This window comes from Staurois parvus, unplaced genomic scaffold, assembly GCF_062004578.1.
Source record: "Staurois parvus isolate SC_StPar_1 unplaced genomic scaffold, SC_StPar_1.0 ptg000249l, whole genome shotgun sequence".
Lineage (NCBI taxonomy): Eukaryota > Metazoa > Chordata > Amphibia > Anura > Ranidae > Staurois > Staurois parvus.
Genome location: NW_028318045.1, coordinates 11,105,486 through 11,126,897, shown reverse-complemented (window position 1 = coordinate 11,126,897; position 21,412 = coordinate 11,105,486). Strand labels below are relative to the sequence as shown.

Here is a 21,412-nt window from a genome sequence, read left to right as displayed (position 1 = left end):
AGTAAACAGTGGGATGGTGCTAAAAAAGTAGTGGAAGACAAGAGAAAGTAGATAGATGGCCAAGGAGGGAAGGAGGAGGAAGGGGGGGAAGGAAGAGAAGGGAAAGAGAGGGAAAAAAAAGGGGTAGGGGGGAGGGTTATACGGGTAAGGGTAAAGTTAGGGGGTATGTTAAGTAGGGAATAGGACTAGCGGTGGAAGGTGTTGCGGGAAAGAGAACCAGGGATGGCAAGGAGGTTCACAGTCCGGCAAGGTAAGGCCCAACAACGTTAGTACCCCATCTAGTCTGTCCCAAGACAGATGTGAAGGTACAGGGAATGCATTCAGTGGCCTCTATACTGGCAGGGGGGGTCTGTAGCAGAGGGGTGTATTAAATAGAAAATGCATTTAGGATGTGGCCTTTGTCAGTTGACGGAACTGATCAGTTGACTTGAAATGGGTCCAGCATGCCCATATTTTAGAGAAATTCACAGGGGTATCGTTAGCAATGTGTATCAGTTCTTCCATTTCTTCAATTTTACCCAATCTAACAAGCCATTCAATAGAGAAGGAAGGTAGGTGGAATTCCAGTGGACTGGTATGCATAGTTTTGCTGCATTAATCATATGCATCACTAGCGATTTACAATACGTTTTGGCGGGAATGGAGGAATGGCGCAAGAGAAGTTGTACTGAGGTGTAGTCCAACGTGTATGTGGTCACTTGAGAGAACTTCGTGGATTTCTGACCAGTATGATTGAATCAGCGGACACGACCCAGAGGTGTATAAGTGTACCTGGTTCCTTGTTACATCTCCAACATAAGTTGGTTGTCTCCGAGTGGAATCTATGGATCTGTGTGGGGGTTCTATACCAAACGTGACAAGATTTTGTAAGAGTTTTCTTGGGTCGTGACATTAATGGAGCACTTATGTGCGGTAGCAAAAATGTGTTCCCATTGGTCTCCGGAAAGGTCTAGATTGAGATCTCTTTCCCAAGATAGACAAAGTTTATCGAAGTCTGCAGAGATATCAGCATAGAGCAGTACGTGTACTTGAGAAATTACGTGGTGTTGTGGCAAGGAATGAGATCAGATGGATTCAAAAGGGGACAATGAGCGAGAAATGGACCGGGAGTCATCTATGGCCCAGAGAAAGTGGCAAATTTGAGCACAGCACCAAAAAGTAAAGGACAAGGAGTTCATTTGGGAAGAGAGAATTGCATAGTCAAGGACACATCCAGCTCTGAAAAAATGAGAGGCTCTGATTTGTGGGTGCGGCCAAGATTTTACCAAGAATTGTTGAGACATTCCAGGAGGGAATTCTGAGTTCAGGCGGATCGGTGTTATAGGTCCCGGTATGGAAGAAAGAGCGACTTTGGGCGCCACGTCCCAGAAGTTAAGCAAAGTGGGGCCAATAAGAGGATGTTGCCAGAGTGATGTTGGTAAGCTTTTGAGGGAGATCCACAGCAACAATAGTGATGTGAAGGAGGCCTTGAGCTCGTCCTTCAGACGTGCGTGTACATTCCAGTCTGCAATCCTAGCAATAATTGCGCAAATCAGGGAGTCCAATTCCACCCTTTGATTTGGGAAGGATTAGTTGTATCGTATTCTCGGATGGCGCGTGGACCACAAAAAGGAAGTACAAGCTTGACGGTAAGTAGCGAAGAATGTCAGAGGCAATTTGATGGGGATGGTTTGGAGAATATAAAGAAAGCGCATCAAGACGTTCCTTTTTAAAATAGCTGCGCGTCCAGACCAGGAGAAGTGTGATTTGTCCCATTTATGTAAATCGCTTTGGATAACACGAAGAACGGACAAACATTTTTTAGAATAGAGGTCGCTCAAGGTAGTAGGTACTTGGATGCCCAGGTAGGCGAAGGAATCAGACTGCCACTTAAACGAGAAATTCGTCTGGCATTGAGTTACTATGTGCGTGGGGAGTGAAATGTTAAGCGCATTGGATTTTGTGAAGTTTATCTTGAAGTTAGATAAAGAGTGAAATAGTTGAAAATCTTGCAACAGATTAGGGAGAGTAACAAGTGGCTCTGTGAGGAAGTGGAGAATATCAACAAAAGCCACTAGCTTATAGGTAAGATTATTAGAGACCACAATACCTTTTATATCCTCATTAGCTCTGAGCCAGCATAACATGGGTTCAAAGGTCAGTACGAAGAGTATTGGGGATAAGGGACAGCCCTGTCGCGTTCCATTGTGGACAGAGAAGGCATTTGACAGGTGACTGTTGACACAGATTCTCGCAGTGGGTGTAGTGTAGAGAGACATTATATAGTTCAACATAGTACGTAATCCTATAGATTGGAGGACTGCTTCCATGTAGTCCCTGGCCACCCTGTCGAATGCCTTCTCTGCGTCAAGGGACAGAAAAACCCCAGGATGTTTTGTGAAGTTGGAGGTGAGCCAGTGATGCAGGTTCAATGCCTTAATGGTATTATCCCTGGCTTCCCTACCAGGGACAAATCCCACTTGGTCCTTAGAGATTAAAGCATTTAAGAAGGGGAGAAGGCGATTGGCTAGTATCTTAGCGAATATCTTCAGGTCCACTTTTAGTAGAGAGATAGGGCAGTAATTGGTAACCGATGTGACATCCTTGCCATCCTTTGGGATGACCGTGATGTGAGTCTCTAATATGATGGTAGTTTGGGGAGTAGGAGACATTAGGGAATTGAAAGCTCTTAAATACGGATCTGAGTTGCGCGTGGAACGTTTTATAATACGCCGCTGTGAACCCATCCGGGCCCGGGTTCTTTCCAGATTTGAGTTGTGTGATTGCTAGTCGCAATTCTTTTCCAGATAAAGGTTTTTCTAACTCGGTAGCTGATGAATCTGAAATACGTTTTGGACAATATTGTTGAAAAAAACCCCTGATCATGCGATTTCTAGTAAGCGGGGCCGTATTCATACAGTTGTGTTCAAAATAATAGCAGTGTGTTGAAAAATGTGAATAAAGCTCAAAATCCTTCTAATAGCTTTTATTTCCATACACACAAATGCATTGGGAACACTATACATTCTATTCCAAATCAAAACATGAAAAAAAATATATCAAATTTGTGTTGTTCCTCTAAAAAAATTGAAGAAAAGTGAATATTAGACTGTTCAAAAAAATAGCAGTGTTTGTATTCTTCTTTACAAACTCAAACATTCACTATATCAACTGAAAAATGTTTGAAGATTTTGCTTTCCTTTGAATCACTATTTAATATTTAGTTGTCTAACCACTGTTTCTGAGAATTGCTGTGTGTTGCATGGAGTCAACCAACTTCTGGCACCTGTGAACAGGTATTCCAGCCCAGGATGATTGGACTACATTCCACAGTTCTTCTCTATTTCTTGGTTTTGCCTCAGAAACTGCATGTTTGATGTCACCCCACAAGTTTTCTATTGGATTAAGATCCGGGGATTGGGCTGGCCACTCCATAACGTCAATCTTGTTGGTCTGGAACCAAGATGTTGCACGTTTACTGGTGTGTTTGGGGTCGTTGTCTTGTTGGAACACCCATTTCAAGGGCATTTCCTCTTCAGCATAAGGCAGCATGACCTCTTCAAGTATTCTGATGTATTCAAACTGATCCATGATCCCTGGTATGCGATAAATAGGCCCAACACCGTAGTATGAGAAACATCCCTATATTATGAGGCTTGCGCAACCATGCTTCACTGTCTTTACAGTGCACTGTGGCTTGAATTCAGAGTTTGGGGGTCGTCTGACAAACTGTCTCCGGCCACTAGACCCAAAAAGAACAATCTTACTTTCATCAGTCCATAAAATGTTGCGCCATTTCTCTTTAGGCCAGTCAATGTGCTCTTTGGCAAATTGTTACCTCTTCAGCACGTCTTTTTTTCAACAGTGGGACTTTGCGGGGGCTTTTTACAGATAGCTTGGCTTCACATAGGCGTCTTCTAATTGTAACAGTACTCACAGGTAACTTTAGACCTTCTTTGATCTTCCTGGAGCTGATTGTTGGCCTAGTCCTTGCCATTTTGGCTATTCTTCTATCCATTTGAATGGTAGTTTTTTGCTTTCTTCCACGTCTTTCAGGTTTTGGTTGCCATTTTAAAGCATTTGCAATCATTTTAGCTGAGCAGCCTATCATTTTCTGCACTTCTTTATATGTTTTCCCCTCTCCAATCAACTTTTTAATCAAGGTACGCTGTTCTTCTGAACAATGTCTGGAACGACCCATTTTCCTCAGAATTTCAGAGAAATGCACTGTAACCAGCATGTACAACATTTGCTGCCTTCCTTCCTTAAATAAGGGCAATAATTTCCACCTGTTTTTCAAAGAATGAATGACCTCACTAATAGAACTCCACACTGCTATTATTTTGAACATGCCCCTTTCAATTAGTGATTCAATTACACAGAATCAGCAGCATGCATGTTATGACTGTGGGGTCTGTTGGACTTCTATTACTCTACTACACCTGCTAGTAAATTATTTGCCATGTAGAAATATCATTTCTAGCAAAAACAGTGATTGATCAGGTTAGTGATGTCTGACTGCTATTATTTTGAACACAACTGTATGTGTCTGAGAAGGTAGGTTATATAAGCCTGAATAATAGCTCTCAAACTGGGCTGCTGTTTGCTCCATTTTAGAAAAGACTGTACCTTGCTTGAGTGTCTCGGATATGGTGTATCGTTAGGTCTGCTTTCTTGGATTGAACAGCTCTAGCCAGATATCTACCACTTTTCTTACCTTGTGTATAGAAGAGTTTGTTGGATAGAATGAATTTGCCTTACGGCCTAGTTCTTCTAATGAAAGTGATCTAGCCTGGGTGAGGTTGTGATATGTTTGCTGTGCATGGGACTGTTTATGTGTCGATTCTAGTAGTTTGATTTGGTTTATAAGTTCTAGGGTCCTAGTTTGACGCCCTTTTTTAATTGCCGCGGCCATTGCTAAGAAAGTACCTCTGATAACGCATTTGTGGGCCTCCCATTGCGTCATGGGAGTAACGTCTGGTGTGTAATTTTCTGTAAAGAAGGTCTGAATACAGGATTGAATTTAATATGTTTGGCATTTGTCAGTGAGAAGGGATGAGTCAAGTCGCCACATTTTTGTGTAAGGAAGAGACTCGGAGAAGGTCAAGGTGAGCGAGACAGGGTGGTGGTCAGAAAGAAACATGGGTTCTATTGTAGCATTGCGGAGAAGAGGGAGATATTTTTGTGATAGAAAGAGGTAGTCAATACATATCTTTTGTGGGGTGCAGAGAAAATGGTGTAATCCTTAACCGTTGGGTGTAACTTCCTCCACAATGACCCCCTTTTGGAATGTAGACACCCCAAGGAATTTGATATGAGACATAGTGAGTATTTTGTAGATATAATTTTTGTCACGGGTTTTGAAAAATAATAAAAAAAAATACATTTTTGTTTTCTTTCTTCATTTTCCAAAAACTTATTGCAAGAAATGAGATCTGCAAAATACTCACCATACAAAATACCTTTGAGTGTTTACTTTCCAAAAAGCTTCTGCTGCCAGATATCACCCACTTTTCTAACCACTTGATTACCAAGCCTTTTTCTTCCACTTTTTGTTTACTTGCAAAAACAGTTTTTTTGTTAGAAAATTACTTTGAACCCCAAAACATTCTATATTTTTTTAAAGCAGAGGCTCTAGAGAATAAAATGGTGGGTGTTGAAAATTTTTATGCCACACAGTATTTGCGCAGCGATTTTTCAAATCAAATTTTTGGGAAAAAATACACTTTTTCGAATTTTAATGCAGAAAAAAACAATTGTTTGATTTAAAAATGCAACGTGCAACGACGACAAATTACATACATTTTTAATATCCATAGGTTAAGCTTTCAAAAGCCTTTAAAGGTCACCAATTTAGATTTGCACAGGAGGTCTAGTGCTAAAATTACTGCCGTCAATCTGTAGTTCGCTGTGATACCTAGCATGCATGGTGCAATCTGTTTACATACCGCCATGGGACCTCCGCTTGCATTTGCCTTTGAACGCGAGCAGGGGCGGACTGACCATTTGGGAACTCGGGCACTGTCTGAGGGCCCGGGGTCAGTAGGGGGCCCCATTAGATGATCCCCTATTGCCCAGGGGCCCCATGAGTTGTCAGTCCACCCCTGCATGCGAGCACAGGGATGGTAGGTGATTTTTTATTTTTTTTATTATTATTATTTACTTTTTAACTTTTAAAGAGCTTACAACAAACAGAGTTGCATAGAATTGTGAAATAACAATCGCAACACAATGAAAGAACAAAGAAACAGGCTCATTGATGAGAGGCATATAGCAGGGATGTTTGATTCCTATCGCCCGACGCCCGGGACACGTAGTTTCGGGTGCCGGGCAGGTAGTTCTTTTCCTTCTTTAGCCCTGCTGCAGGCAAGCAGCGGGATCACCTGTCAGGTGAAGCAATTGGTGGCAGCGCTGCCACCGATTGCTTTCACACAGCGCCAGCCTCTCCGTGCCCCGGGCTCCGCTTGCCCATCTGCAGTCTCGGCTTGCTGTCATCTAGAGAGGAGGGAGAAGAGCGGCCAATCCGTTCCCCTCCCCTTCTTGTGCTGACCCAGAAGTGACGTTACGATGTCACTTCCAGGACCCTGTTGAGAGATTAATGCAATCCCTGGGAATGAATGTAATATGGTGCAGATGTGCACCACATTACATTCAGTGGAGCAGAGGGGAGACATGCAGGGTCTTTCTCAAAGAGAATCTGTCACCAAAAATCATCACATAGGGGACTTTTTCCCCTATGTGATGGAAAAAAAAGTGAAATTTTTTTATTTTAATAGTAAAAAATGAAAGTTACACCAAAGCACATACCACCCCCCCAAAAAAAAATGGAGGCCCCCACCCCTACATATACGCACGTACAAACGTAAAAGCACATGCTGGGGCGCCTACACATGAAACTGTTGATTGCGATACACATGTCACATATCACCGTGCATGCCAGAATGAGAGCAATAATTCTAGCCCCAGACCTCCTCCATAACACAAAACTGGTGACCTATAAGGAACTTTAAATGTGTCAACCTATAAAAAATATAGGGTACTGAAGTTCGTTGCCATTTTACGAGCGAGCACAAATTTAAGGTTTGACAAATTGGATATCTATTTACTCGCTGCACCCTTGTTTTTGATATTTTACAAAAAAATAGAGTAATTTATTGCTTTTTTGTGCCCCAAAAATTAACTTACTTGTATTTCTTTCTAAAATTTTGCGGTAAAATCATGCGTCATAAAAAATTGGAACTACCACTGTTTTATTCTCTGGCAGTGAAAGTGATAAAGCCCGACACTCCCCTTTCCTGATGAGCAGCCAAACAATGTTCATCACACTTCAAGGTCTCTCCCTTCCCTGCTGTTCCCTGGGGGCAGTGCTGGAGAGAGGCAGGGAGGGGAGGAGGAGATAAACAGCGAAATGATAAAATTACACCTTTAAGTCGCCATAAAGCCTCTTTTGTTTTTAAAAGCCCCCCGACATTCCTAAAATCACGTCCAATTTAAATATGGTTTTGGTTAAAAAACATTTTTTTTATCAGGACAAGTAGATTGTCATTAGGGACAAGTAGATTGGGGCCCCGATATAGTCCCTGGACAAGTAGTTTTTTCAAAAATTTCCACACCCCTGCATATAGGTACATACAATATCAGTGCATAACAGTGAATTAACCATCATTTTCAGACAATTGAGTAGGCAAATCGGAAACGGAAAGATCCCACGGTTCCAAAACTGCTTCAAAAATGGTGATAGAGTTAGTATGCAAGGTAGAAAAGTACTCCATTCTTCACCAATTCCAAACATGTAGGAGGCATAGTAGAAAGCCAATGCATGGGAATGGTTCTCCTGGCCGCTGTTAAAACATAGGATAGTTTCCTGGCAAATTTGGAGAAGCTTGGGAAAGGTAGGCCCAGCAAAAAGTGGATAGGCTCAAATGAAATAGAAGCCTGTAAAAGTGACTGCAAAAGGTTAACAACCTCTCTCCAGAAGAGTGCAATGTGTTGGCAAGTGCAAAAGATATGGAAGAGAGTGCCAGTTACCTCGCCACATCGCCAGCAGACACACTCAGATTGCGAGCATGGAAAACTTCAGGGGTCTTATACCAAGACATAAGTGTTTTCTTTGTATACTACACAAATAGAAGATCTGGAGGCAGCCTCCCAAATCCTACTCCATTGATCCAAGGCAATATCACCTTGGAGGATTTGCGCATATAAATGTGTGTATCAATGGAAAAGGGGCAAGCGTCTTGAAGCAGCTTGTAAGTAGAGGAAATTATGCCCTGTTGGTAAGGACCCTGAATGCAGATGCATTCAAAGAGAGTAGGCTTCTCAAGGGTTAAAGACGGTGCTTTGGAGGAGAAAAAGTGACATATCTGTAGATAGACATAGTACTGGTGAGATGACATATGAGCTGCTTTTTGTATCTCAGAAACGGATTTAAGCTTATGAGTCACTGGGTGGACCAGGTGTCACAATTGAAACAGATCGGCCTTGGCCCAGGGACACACGTGAGCCAAAGCCAAATTATCAGGGAGACTGGAATTAAATAGGACATTGGTCAGGGTGATTTTTTTTTAACTATTTATTTTGTTTTTTTTATTTTTACACTGTCGCTTTCGTTTTTTTCCCCAATCACTTTTATTGTTATCAAAGGGGAGGTAAATATCCACTGTGATAGCAATAGGCAGTGACAGGTATTCTCTTCTGACAAATCTGGGGTCTATTAGGCTCTAGATATCTCCTCTGCTCTTAAAGCATCTGATCCCACTAAGATTGGTGTGATCAGATGCTTTCCCAATTTCAAAATGGCACTATTTATATCTGGTGAAACAGAAATTATGAAATCCTCGTAGCTTCTGGTCTCTTAGACCATAGAGATGACTGGAGGCATTTCAGTCTCCAATTAGCTCTATTGTAAGCCAGCAAACTGCCGGTTGCATTTTTGGGTTCCCTTGTGGGACGGGAGAGCCCAAGAAAACCTTGGAAGACGGGCAGGAGGGTTGGGGAAGTCCTTTCCTGCTACTTGTAAAAGCGATCCAGCGGCTAATTAGCAGCTAGGATTGTTTTTACATGAAAGCCGACCACATGCTAAAAAAATCGATACCAGGATGATGCATGTAGCTGCACGCATCATCCCGGTATAACCAAAGCCCATAGGAATTACTATCATGCTGTCATATTGCTGGGTTTATATGCGTTCTGTGTTAAACTCCATGAAAATGGCAATGTCACATTCCCCTATATACAGTACATGCTAATTTTTAATATTTTATCATTTGTGATCTGGCAAACTTCTTATACTGAGCTATCTAGATTTTTTTCCCTATATAAATGCTGATACCTAATACATGATTTTAATGGTGATCTCATATGTTTGATGAAAGGGGTCCAATAAAATGGCAGCCGTAAAAATATCTTTGTTTTATGTAGCTGTCAATAGACATACACTAAAATGGCCGATGGACCATTTAGTCTTCAAGAAAATGGCGGCAGTGATCACATGTTCTTAGTTTCCATGGGAATTGAATAGATGCTGGCATATAAATGACACTCTGGTAATGTCATCCCCTTATCCCCTGATGAAGTCAAGTGATTGGCTGATGTAACGCAAAGGGAGGAGCCAGTGATGTCATGCAGCTAAACCGTCAGTGTGCAGGTGGCCGTTTTGTTGGAGATCATTCACTCTCTGAATCTGGATACTGAAGTACACCAGTTATAGTGTACTTTATAAGTTGAGTATATTTATTTTAATAAAATATTGAGTACAGTTCGTGATACTTTTTTCAGGATACAATTTTCCAGGACAAGCTTTTGGGGGTATGTCCCCTTCTTCAAGATCCAAGCAGTACTACTTCACAGTTTTAGCAGAATGTTAAAAAAAAATCCCACAATCTCTCAGGAGAAAAAAAAAAAGAAAAAACACACAAACAAATGTACACAGCAATGGTTATAAAACTAGAATTAGATTAGAGGTAAGAGAGTAAAAGCAAAGACTGGGGGGGTTGGACTGACAGTCACAGAAGGGGTTGTAAAACTGTTGGAGGAGTGAGAAAACCCATGTCTAAATTAAGGCCGTTATCTTTTGTATCAAATAGAAATAACATTCTTAGTTCAAAAGTTTTCCTTTTCTGAATAGTTTTGAAATTCCCATTAAGAACTAAAATACTGAGTTACTGTGGTCTGGTTGTGAGAAATGGTGTCCCACAGGTGTGCACAACTCATCTTATGTTCCTTGATTGTATGTGTGTAAATTCATCCTTGTTCACAACTTCTGTCCTGTTTCACTCACCTAAAATCCTTTGCTATATGTTTTGTGTTAGATAGGGTACACAACATTACTGGAGGTGCAGCTGTATGATCCGGTGATATTGAAGGTCCCTCTTGAGCATGTGACTCTTTTTGGATTAATTTGGTTGCAGTTTGCAGCATTTTTAATTGCAGAGTTTGCTTACATTATTTGTGACATTATAATCAGAATGAAGTTTCCTACTGATTAGTTTATGTCTGAGGTTGGGGGCTGTCTGAAAGCCAGTACTGGGGATTGCTGGAATATTTCTTTCAGAGTTCCATCCTCTGTTAAGATGGGTTGTAAATCTTTGATTATTTTTCATATTCCTTCTAGTGCTGGATTGTATGTGGTTACTAGAGGTAAAAAAATATTGTTACCCACACAGAGAACGCTATATATCTTATTATTTTTGGAGAGAATCTCTTGTGTATACCACGGGATTTCAGAGAATGGAGGTGGACTGAAGTCAACAGTGGAGAAGAGAAGGAGAGAGCAACCATGATGAAGGAGACCCCGTTACTATAAGGGGAAGGCGCATGAGACCTAATTTTGGGTCAAAGCATCACGGTGAGACACTAGTCCATGCATTTACATGTGTTTTTTTTCTTTTTACTATTTAATATACAAGCACACATGCACTTTGACTTATGGTCATAATAGTCATATTTACTATACCTGTATATAGCACTTTGATTAGAGGGGTAGCACTATATTTTTCTTTACAGTGACTGCGCTGAAGTTTTTTGTGGTTTCATTCTTTTTTGCAATGCCCATGTTGAGGGTTAGGATCAATAAAGTTTTAAATTTGGAAACTACGATATGTTTCCATGAAAATTGTCAGGAAAGAGCTGTAGTTGGGTGATGATGTATTGTTGTGCTGTGGAAAAACAGCAGAGGGGCTAAACACTAGTGCAGTCAGTGAACGGGGCTGATCCTGCTAACACTGAATATTTGGAGACACTATAGTAAGGAGGCACTAGTATAGTTCTGTTCGTGATCAATATATTGGTTTTGTACAAACATTATACTAGTAATGGCAGTGATCAGCGACCTATAGCGTGAGTGCCATAGTGTGTGGGCAAACTAATGCTAGCTGACCCTGGCTGGGAGGGGCGCTAACCGACCATGATGCTATATGATGTTGCTAGTTGCAGTAATACAGTGATCAGTGAAAAATTCTATACACCAACTCTGTGCTAATGGCTATTACCATTGGCTTCTGCTGCTGTCAGTCAAAAGGAGTGGGATGGGGCCAAGTTGTGTCCATACACAGCCAGGCTCGGGAGAGCATCTACACAAGTGCCCCCATCGCAAACGGTTTGCAATGGGGGCACTCAGAGAAGAACAGGAGCCTAGAAACCAGCGGGGGACCCCAGAAGAGGAGATTCAGGGATGCTCTGAGTAATACTATTGCACAGAGCAGGAATTTTTGTTATTTGAATTAAAAAAACAAAACATAAGTCTTTACAATCACTTTAAGCAGAACTTCAAATGGGTCAATGGAAAGCTTAAAGTAGCTGGGCATCTCACCTGCTCAGTAAGAGACATCCTTTGTGAAAACTTCACACTGTCTCTGCAATATGTCAGGAACTGCAAAATGGCTTAAATTCATGCACACCTGGTTCAGGAGCAACATGTTAAAAATAGTCATTCATTGCTGACTACTGTGTTTATCCCAAACTCTCCTGATCCACATGCACCCAGCATTCTTGAAAAAATGAAAACTGTGTTTATCCAGTTTCTATGGGCTCCTAAGCCTCCAAGACTCTCCAGCATGTTGTGGAGTTTGAAAAAACATAGGAAATAGATTTTTCGGGATCCCATATGTTATCATCAGGCAGTCCAGTTATCACGGGTGGTTGACTGGTGCAAGCAGGCTTCAGGTAAAAGCTAAGTAAATCTCTGTACTAGTGTTCTCCATCAGCTGGGCCATGGCTTGGTACCAAGCTGGGGCCATTCGTCTGCTGAGCTCTGACTTGACATTTTGTTTTTAATGTGTGGTGGCAGTGACAGTTTTCTGCACTCTGTGGCCACCTTGTAGATGAAGCCTACCTGTCAGGCTGCTACACCATACAGTGCCCGCCCTACCAGGCAGGCACAGAGTTTGAAAACAAACAGCACAGCTCTACAATGACAGACAGCTGTAGCTGTCAAGCCACAGCTTATTTGGGGAAGCAGTCTATGCTGGAACAAAAGAAACTGCCCATGGGGGGGGGGCAGGGTTGCCAAGCGTTGCACCCTCCATGCCCCGCATATGATGTTTTGCAGTGCCATGGTTGCACCAGTTAAAGGGGGGCATAATTCTAAACACAAAGGGGGGACTACACTGGCCAGAAATGTAAGGGGGGAACTGCAGTGACCACCAATGTAAGGGGGTCACCACATTGAATACCAGGGTATGGGGGCAAGCTGATCACTGACTACCAATATAAGGGGATCATCCTTATAAATACCAATGTATGGGGGTACACTAAGCACAACCACCAATTACGGGGATGCATTGAGCGCTGACCACCTGTATAAGGGGGCATAGTGAGTGAAGGTAGCACACTAGTCACCAGCATGGGGGAACACCTAACTCCTGAGCACTCTGCAAACTGTTCTGATCATATACTGCACAACAGTCAGAATTTAGGAGTCAGAACTATGTATTTGCAAAGTTGTATATTATATAGTCCTGACTCCAGCAGTCCCCCCTGGTGTTAGCGACCACTGTTTCAAACTTTTTCCCCACTAAAAAACCTCTGCGGCACTTTCACTCTCAGGGCACCCCAAAACTGAAGCTGTGGTAGATTCTCTTCTGTTCTGAGGAGTGCCGTCCACATCACCTTCCACCCCGTTTGAGCATGTCAGAATCCAACTTCCATTACACATGCTTTCCTTTTGGTCATGCCAAGAGGTATGTTCATACTGGAAAGATGTTGGTGGACTGATAATGCATTTCACTGGGATCTAATCTGGAGGTAACTCTACAGAGTATTTATAAAGCAAAAATGATGTAGCGCTTAAAAAGGAATAGATAAATAGTCTGATAAAATATCATACTAAGCACATGGTCAGTACAACAAAACAACACACTCCTTAGTATGTGAAAGGAGAAAATAGTGCGTAATGGAACTAGGTATGTGAGATCTTAAAAACATGTGAAACCACTGCACACAGTGCACATATAAAAAAGTCCAGTGATCCGTGTCACATTCCTTCCGCTCATGCAAAATCAATGGACTGTGTATAATCCCACACACACCGAAGTGCAATCCAGAACCGGCTGAAATGGCCTCTCACCTCCTATCTGTGACCCTGCAGGGCCACAGAGCATATAATATCACCACTGAATCAAGATAACCTTCCTCTTGAGTAGATGACTTGAAGATATATCCCCAGTACACTGATTCCACCTCTCCTATAATATCCTTGATGGTCAGATGAGCAGGATGGATCCCAACTCAGATCCCAATAGGATAAAAGAAGAAGTGTAAAACCGCTTTAATACTGCTTAAAAACTAAGTCAAATGCACACTTACATCAGCAAGATGAAATACAGCTTGTTTCCATACCATGGGTGTAAACATGTGGCTGAAGGGTGTTCCAAGATGGCGCCGCGCCGGAAGTGCGTCACCACGTATTGCCATCGACGTGTTGCGTAACGTGACCTCGTGACTTCCTCAGGACTCTACAGAGTATTTGCTGTACCTCAGTCCACTTAAAACGCAGTATAGGCTCTCCTTATGGATCTACCTCCTGAATGCAGCAAGAGCCTGCATCCCAGCCAGATAGCAGCACACCAACCCTCCCCATGGTATGTCAATGGGTGATGGCCACAGATGGAAATAGGAAAATGGAAAACCTTACTATGTCTCTAAGGAACCAAGAAGAGACATTTTGAAAGAGCTACTTTTATTGATGTCAGTTCTGAGTGTGAAAACATTTTAGCTGGACACTTTCTTCCTAACTTTTACACCAAAGTGTATTTTTAAGCAAATATTAGAATACCAATCTTACTTTCAGTTCACTCATCAAAGCATCTCTTTTCTCTTTTAGTTCGGTTATCTCTTTTTCATCCCAGCGTTTAGCTTTAAACCTCAAGTCACTTGAGCCTCCAGATATTACACCGGATTTCAAAAACATAGTTCCATCCAGAGCAACTGTCTGAAAGGCAAAACAATATCATCGATGCTTAAATGAATTTACAAAACAAAAAAAAACGGGTCTGACTTTAAAAAGATGCCACGAAGGTAAGAAAACAGGAGGGTGTTGTCACAAAATAGCAGTTTAAGCCCATCACTGTGGTGCACCTTGATTGATCACTGTGGCAAGTCACAGACACAATTCTTCCTCGCTTTTATAAATCAAAATGAACCAAACAAGTAATAACTTGCCTTACTTCAGTGCCTAAAATGAATGTTGCAAATGCCTTCACAGCAGTTGAGATTATCTTTTCCGGCTCTATAGAAGTGGATGTAGGAAAATCAGCATTGCGATAAACCAAAACTTTGCTTTACCCATGAAAGGCATAAAGTAATACAGTCAACAATTTTTTCCTCCATCCTTGATTTTGCTGCTGCACTGCACCAATTGGCTGCAGGGAACGAGCAAAAACAGCCCAGTGTAAGCACATCAGTTTTCCAGATGGAACTTATATAGGGCTGAATGTCTGCTCACCCACATATGACAGCACTAGGCACTAGCACCTGCACTGTCAAACTTGGTGAGTATAATTTTCCTGCCACAGAAGTAACAAATATTTCTGTCACTCCAGCTGGATGAACAGAGTGTTAGAGTAAAGGAAAGGTAAATATATTCGTGGCTTGGGATTGGACTTTAAAGCAAGCCAGTTTGCACAAGTTTACCCTAAAGTGTGTACTTTAAAGGGGCCACTTGTCTGAAATCCACAAAAGCCAGACATTGATTATATGTTTATTTCCAGCTAGGGATTCTAATGCGTTCAGGAAAAGTACTGTATATAAATAGCACTTCACTTTATATTTAATACAGATTTTGGCGTTTTGATTAGTGGTAGTCAAATAAAACATGGAAATGCAAATGGAACTTTTAACACACTTACTTTTTGCCTCTCAGGACCATCATATGCAATGTGTCTTGCCTCCTTGACTGTTTCACACACCAGGCCATTCCCACAAACAAACTGAACCACTTTTTTTAGAGAGGCATTTGGGCACTGTACCACATCAAGCAACATTTTGCAACCTTTAATTTCCCTCAGCTTTTCATTGATTGGCTTTAACTGTAAACAAAAGGCAAATTGTAATTTATTAAACAGCTGTAAGTTAAATGTGAAAAGCAATGTCACAAAGCAGGGGTGGATGGAGCAGAGTGAGGTGTTTCTAATGCCTCAGCCTTGTTCCACTGGTCTGGAAAATCCAAAGCAGCCTTTTTCATGCAGTGTTCCCTTGGATGCTTTCTGGGTTCTTCAGGGCTGCCTTGGCAAAATATCTAAAAATAAGCCTGCCTCTTTGTCATAAAAGGCCACAGGTTTTAATTGGCAGCATTATAACCTTTAGCACCATGTAGGCCAGTCAGCATCCTAACAACCGATGATGTCATTGGTTGATAAGGAGAACTTCTGGCGCTTGCACAACATCCTTGTTTGCACCCCCCCTCCTCCATTAGAACTGGACTCACGGGAGCTTAGTGAGGGAGAGAAACTGAGAGACAAGAGAAACACTGGAATACTAGTCAGTACCAGTGTGCAAATGTGCATTTGCTTTATAAGAATAAATTACCTCTAACGTTAGGTGTCCTACGTTGTTGGGCGCTGCTGTAATGTATAAAACTGTTCATTTTGTTTTTACATTTTAGAAAGCAGTGCTTCAAGATTGTGCCAAATTTTAAAGGGTGCCGTGACTGAAAAAAAATTTAGAAACACGGTTTTAAAGTCTAACAGTTTTTTCAACTTAATGCAATCTCTGCATTAAGGTAAAAACTCCCCACTAACTGTTCCCCCAACACTTACCTGTCAGAAATCCAGTGCTACCCAAGCTGCAGCTCTTTTCCTTTCACTTCCTGGCCTCACAGGAGACACAGACAGCAGCAGAAGCCATAGGCACAGCTGCTGCTGTCAGTCAAATCATGTGGGGAGGGAGCAGGGGGTGTTGCTGAGCACTGCTGTTTGTCTATGGACGCACATAACACAGCTCAGGAGCTTGCTTGCACATGTGCCCCCATAGCACGCAGCTTATTATGAGGGCACTGCAGGAAGAAGGATCGAAGTGTACTGGCAGGGGACTTCAGAACAGGAAGTAAGAATAACCTTTTTTTTATTTTAACCACTTGAGCTCCAGAATGCTTTTACCCACTTAATGACCAGGGCATTTTTTGCTATTTAGCACTGTGCTACTTCAGCTAGTAATTGCACGGTTCTGCAATGCTGTACCCAAATGACATTTTTTTTTTTCACACAAACAGAGCTTTCTTTTGGTGGTATCTGATCACCACTGTTATTTTATTATAGAAATGAAAAAAAAAGACAGAAATTTTTGAAAAAACAAACAGTATTTCTGCTATAAAACATATCTAATAAAAATGTAAAAAAAAATCAAATTTCTTCATAAATTTAGGACAAAATGCATTTTGTTATGTCTTTTAGTAAGAAAAAAATCCCAATAAGTGTACATTAACTGGTTAGTGTGAGCCTGACAAGTGTTAATGTGTGTATTATGTGCTGCTTTTTACTAAAAATCTATTTGTTCCTTGCTGTGAAGAGAGGGAGGAGAAGAAACAAAGAGATTTTTCCCTCTGTGCAGAGCCCTGTGATGTTTGTCAACACAGGGCTCTGGGCTATGATTGGACATGAATCATCCACAGGATCCTCGCTATGAATCATTGGCGGGGACCTGCTGCTAAAGTCAGGCTATGTAACCACAGGAGGGGGGCTGAGGGTAAAACACACGTACCCTGAACCTGGAAGCAGGGAGCAACGTACAGGTAAGTTGCTGTGCCTGTAGAGGCTGTCCGTTCGCAGTACAATGTGGGCAGTCGGTCCTGAAGTGGTTATTAGGAAAATAAATGAGGCTTTAACATCCCTTTAACCTCTTCCTGCCCGGCCTATGGCCGAATGGCAGCTGGCAAAAACCCTCACCTTTCCGGGTGGACGCCATATGCAGCCTCATTAGCGCACATCAGTGAAGGAAAGAAATTACTTATTTCAAAAATTTTACAACAGAAACTAAGAAAAAACATTTTTTTCTAAATTTTCAGTTGTTTTTGGCTTGTTTAGCAAAAAATAAAAAACCCAGAGGTGATTAAATACCACCAAAAGAAAGATGTCTCAAAAAAATGCAAAAAATTTAATGAGTAAAGTGTTGCATGACCGTGCAATTGTCAAAGTGAGACAGCGATGAAAGATGAAAATTGGCCTGGGCAGCAAGGGGTGAAAGTACCCAGTAGACAAGTGGTTAATTAGGACCTGAAGTCAAAAAGTAAAGGCTTGCCATTTTAGAGGAAACATCATAAAATGGTTTTTTCCTTACTGTATAAGCAGTACCCTGAAAGACTTGCCTTTGATGTTCTCCTGCAAATAAGCAGTGCACTTATTGACACATAAGAGTGCCTAGGAACATCTGTGCCGACCAAGTCATAACTGTATACCCGAAGGTTGAGGTCATCTAAGGCACTGTTACCTTTGACTCCTTGGGCAAAGGTACTGAGACTGGAGCAGCTGTGCATGGCAACCAATCAGCTTGTATCTTTTATTTTCAAAAGCTTAACTGAACAGGCTGAAGATAGAAGCTGATTGGCTATTATACACAGCTGCACCAGATTCTGTCTATTCCCCACTTATCTCACCATTTTGGAGATGTTATGTATATGCCTCTCACTGTTATTCTTGCTGGAGAGGAATTTAAAATCTGAGGATCTGCACTGCATGCATCTTACTGCTTTTGCTTCATTAATTTTTTGGATCGGTGTTATTAGATAACCTGTTATCAGAGGGCAGCCCTGTCCTGTCCCTATCAAGATGGCTGCTTCCACACAGACAGAGAGAGCAGAACAAAGTAAGTTAAGCCAGTAATAGGAAAGGGATTAGCTGCAGGTACCCAACAGAAATATAGAATGTGTGAATTACCTGTTATATATATTGCAGTATAATACTATTAGCAAACAAAAATTTGCCTTGGGTTTGGTCTGGGGACAAGGCTAAAGCTGGCTATACACTACAAGAATATTAGCAGGAATATTTGTACAAAAATTCTTTGTACCTTCCATGACTGAATGAATGTTGTTCTAAAGTACTTCAAAAGTTTGCTTTTAACCCTTTCGCTGCCAGAGCAGTTTTTGCCCACATTAAAAAAATTGTTTTAGGTCTGAAGATTGCACAAACCCCCAAAACATTATATATTTTTTGAAAGTAGACACTCTAGAGAACAAAATAGTGGTGTTTCCAAGTTATTACCACAAAGGTCTAGGAAATGCAAAGCTGCACCGAGTAAGTAGATACCAAACATGTCAAACCTTAAATTTGCATGCGCTCATGAAATGGTGACAAACGTTAATACACTATATTTTCCATAGGCAACACTTTAAAAGTTCCCTATAGGTCATCAGTTTAGCATTATGGAGGTCTGATGCTAGAAATATTGCTCTCACTCCGGCGTTATGTAACATGTGTATTGCAATCAATTTTTTCAGATGTAGGCATACGACCATAAGCTTATGTGAGTGGGGGGGCGCTCAAAACATTTTTGGGGGGATTTTATGTGCTGGAGTATAATTTAATTTTTTTTTTACAATTTTCTCAAAAAAAATTTTCTTTTTTTTTTTTTTTAAATCACAGGGAACAAAAAGTCTCCTAGGTGATTATTTCTAGGTGACAGGATCTCTTTAATGAGAGGCCTCTCCTGTGCTTTACTGAATCTAGTGCAGTGCATTAGTAATGAATGCCAGGGGCACTGATGGGGACCTACAAGTAACAATTTATACGTTGCTTCCGGGTCTCCAACAAAAAGGGGAGGAGAGCCGACGCACCTGGCAGCGAAAGGGTTAAAGGCTATGTTCCCCTTTGGAACATGTTGTATCACACCCATATTTAGGGTTTAACATGTAACATTTTGCAGCATCCTCCAGCTTTGTAACAGAAAGCCAGTACAGAGATAGGAGCAGAAAGCTGGAGGATGTGTGTGCAGGAGAATGACATTGCACCCGTGATCCACTGGTCACAAGTACAATGCTTTGCAGGCTCCTGTAAGAAAGAAACATAAATGCTAATTTTTTTCTGCAAAAATATGTACATTTATTTTTTTTTCCTGAAAGGTGAACATATTCTTTAACATTTGATTTTGGAAGGAATGTAATTGCCTGAACAAACAATACAGATAGAAATTTGTTCGAAGAACAATTTTCCATCCTTTATTTCTTGCCACTATGATTAAAAACTAACGTCAATTTGACCCTACTAATGATTATATTAAGTATTAGTGGGGGCTACTGCACACAGGTTTTTTTTACTTTCATGCATAGAATGCACGAAAGTAAAAAACCTTGAGCCGTTAGAATCACTTTAAGGTTTCCTGTAAATTTTTTTGTATTCACCTACAAAACCTATCTTCTGCTAAATTGGAGATCATAGCCTGTATGTTAATCTCATGTTCCTGTAATCACAAAGTTGCACAGATACTGAAACTCACTTCCAGATAGTCCAAGGCAAGAAAAGTCTCTGGCTCTGCTCTTTCTTCTTTAAGAAATCGGATGCAGTCCCTTGCCACCCTCTCACTTGTCACAACAATGGCATTCATGTACTTGCCAAAAACCTTGGTAACAGCTAGTTGGTACTTTTTATGGATTGGATGACACAGCTCGAATAATCTGCCAAACTTGCAATAACAGAATAAAAAATTACAGAAAATCATTGAAAACACCATACATAAATTTAATTTGACACTGCTGTTTATTAAACTGCTTATTTAGTTAATATCAGAGGCTTGTGTTATGTTATTAAGGAAGTACAGACTTTATGAGAATTGAAGATTTTAAGTTTTTTTTTTTCTCTTTGAGCAGGAGTTTATCTACCATTACAGGAGTTAAAGTAGAATTTCAGCCTAAACCTAGTTATGGCCAAAAATATTCGCACCCCTGCATTTCTGTCAGATAATTCACCACTTTGTCCAGAAAATTGTTACAATTAGAAATATTTAGGCATTCTCATGTTTATTTCTTTTGTTTGTATTGGTATGACACAAAAAAGTGGAGAAACAAAATCCAAATTGACACATTCCATGCAAAACCTCAAAAATGGACTGGACAAAATTATTGGCACTCTCCATTTAATATTTGGAAGCACACCCCATGTAAAAAATAAGTTTCTTTCTACTCTCGCCAACTGCTCCAGGTTTCTCAGATTGGAAGGGTTGCTTTTCCCAACTGCTGTTTTGGGATCTCTCCACAGGTGCTCTTTGGGACTGAGATCTGGACTCATTGCTGGCCAGTTCAATACTCTGCCGGGGCTTTGTCTGAAACCATTTGTGGGTGCTTTTTGACATTTGCTGTGGGTCATTATTCTGCTGTAAGACCCAAGATGGAGACCCAACTTTCTGACAATTGACCCAACTTTCATTTAGATGGCAACGTATAGTGCAAGCTGACACAATTGTATCCTGTGCCTCATGGTCAGCTTAAATTTGTCTGGAAGTTGATCAAGGTTCTTTACCCACCATTCTAACAATCCTTCGTTGCAATCTTTGATCAATTTTTCTGTTTCGTACACATCCAGGGAGATTAGCTACAGTGCTACGGACTGTAAACATCTTGACCACGCTGTGCACAGCTGACACAGGAACATTAAGACCTCTGGAGATGGACTTGTAACCTTGAGATTGTCCATGCCTTTCCACAATTTGAGTTCTCAAATCCTCAGACAATTCTTTACTGCTCTTTGAGTACTTTCACATGGGGCGGGCCCATATAGCGGACCCGCATGCTCAGCGGGGGGATCTCTCCACAGATCCCTACTGAGCAAGCTGACAGGTCTGTGTCTGCTGAGCTGCTGCAGGGCAGACACAGAGCTGCTCACTTTCCTCAATGGACGGTCAGATGAAAACGGACCACCTGTCCGTTTTCATCTGTTTGATGGAACGGGAATTGGATCCCCATCCATCCCTTTGTCACGGATGTTGGCAGGTTTTGCTCTCAGTTATATTT

At 41.3% G+C, this 21,412-nt stretch overlaps 1 protein-coding gene across 1 annotated transcript in view; it reads right to left on the bottom strand.

Annotated features, from left to right (window-relative positions):
- The window catches only part of SMC1B (structural maintenance of chromosomes 1B), a 191,437-nt gene that overhangs the window by 80,108 nt on the left and 89,917 nt on the right, over positions 1-21,412 (bottom strand). The window contains exons 10-12 of the mRNA XM_089680767.1: positions 19,903-20,088; positions 15,324-15,503; positions 14,261-14,407 (exon numbers count right to left, since the gene is read on the bottom strand). Coding sequence (XP_089536893.1) covers positions 14,261-14,407; positions 15,324-15,503; positions 19,903-20,088 — 513 coding nt within the window. The remainder of the gene's footprint in view (positions 1-14,260; positions 14,408-15,323; positions 15,504-19,902; positions 20,089-21,412) is intronic.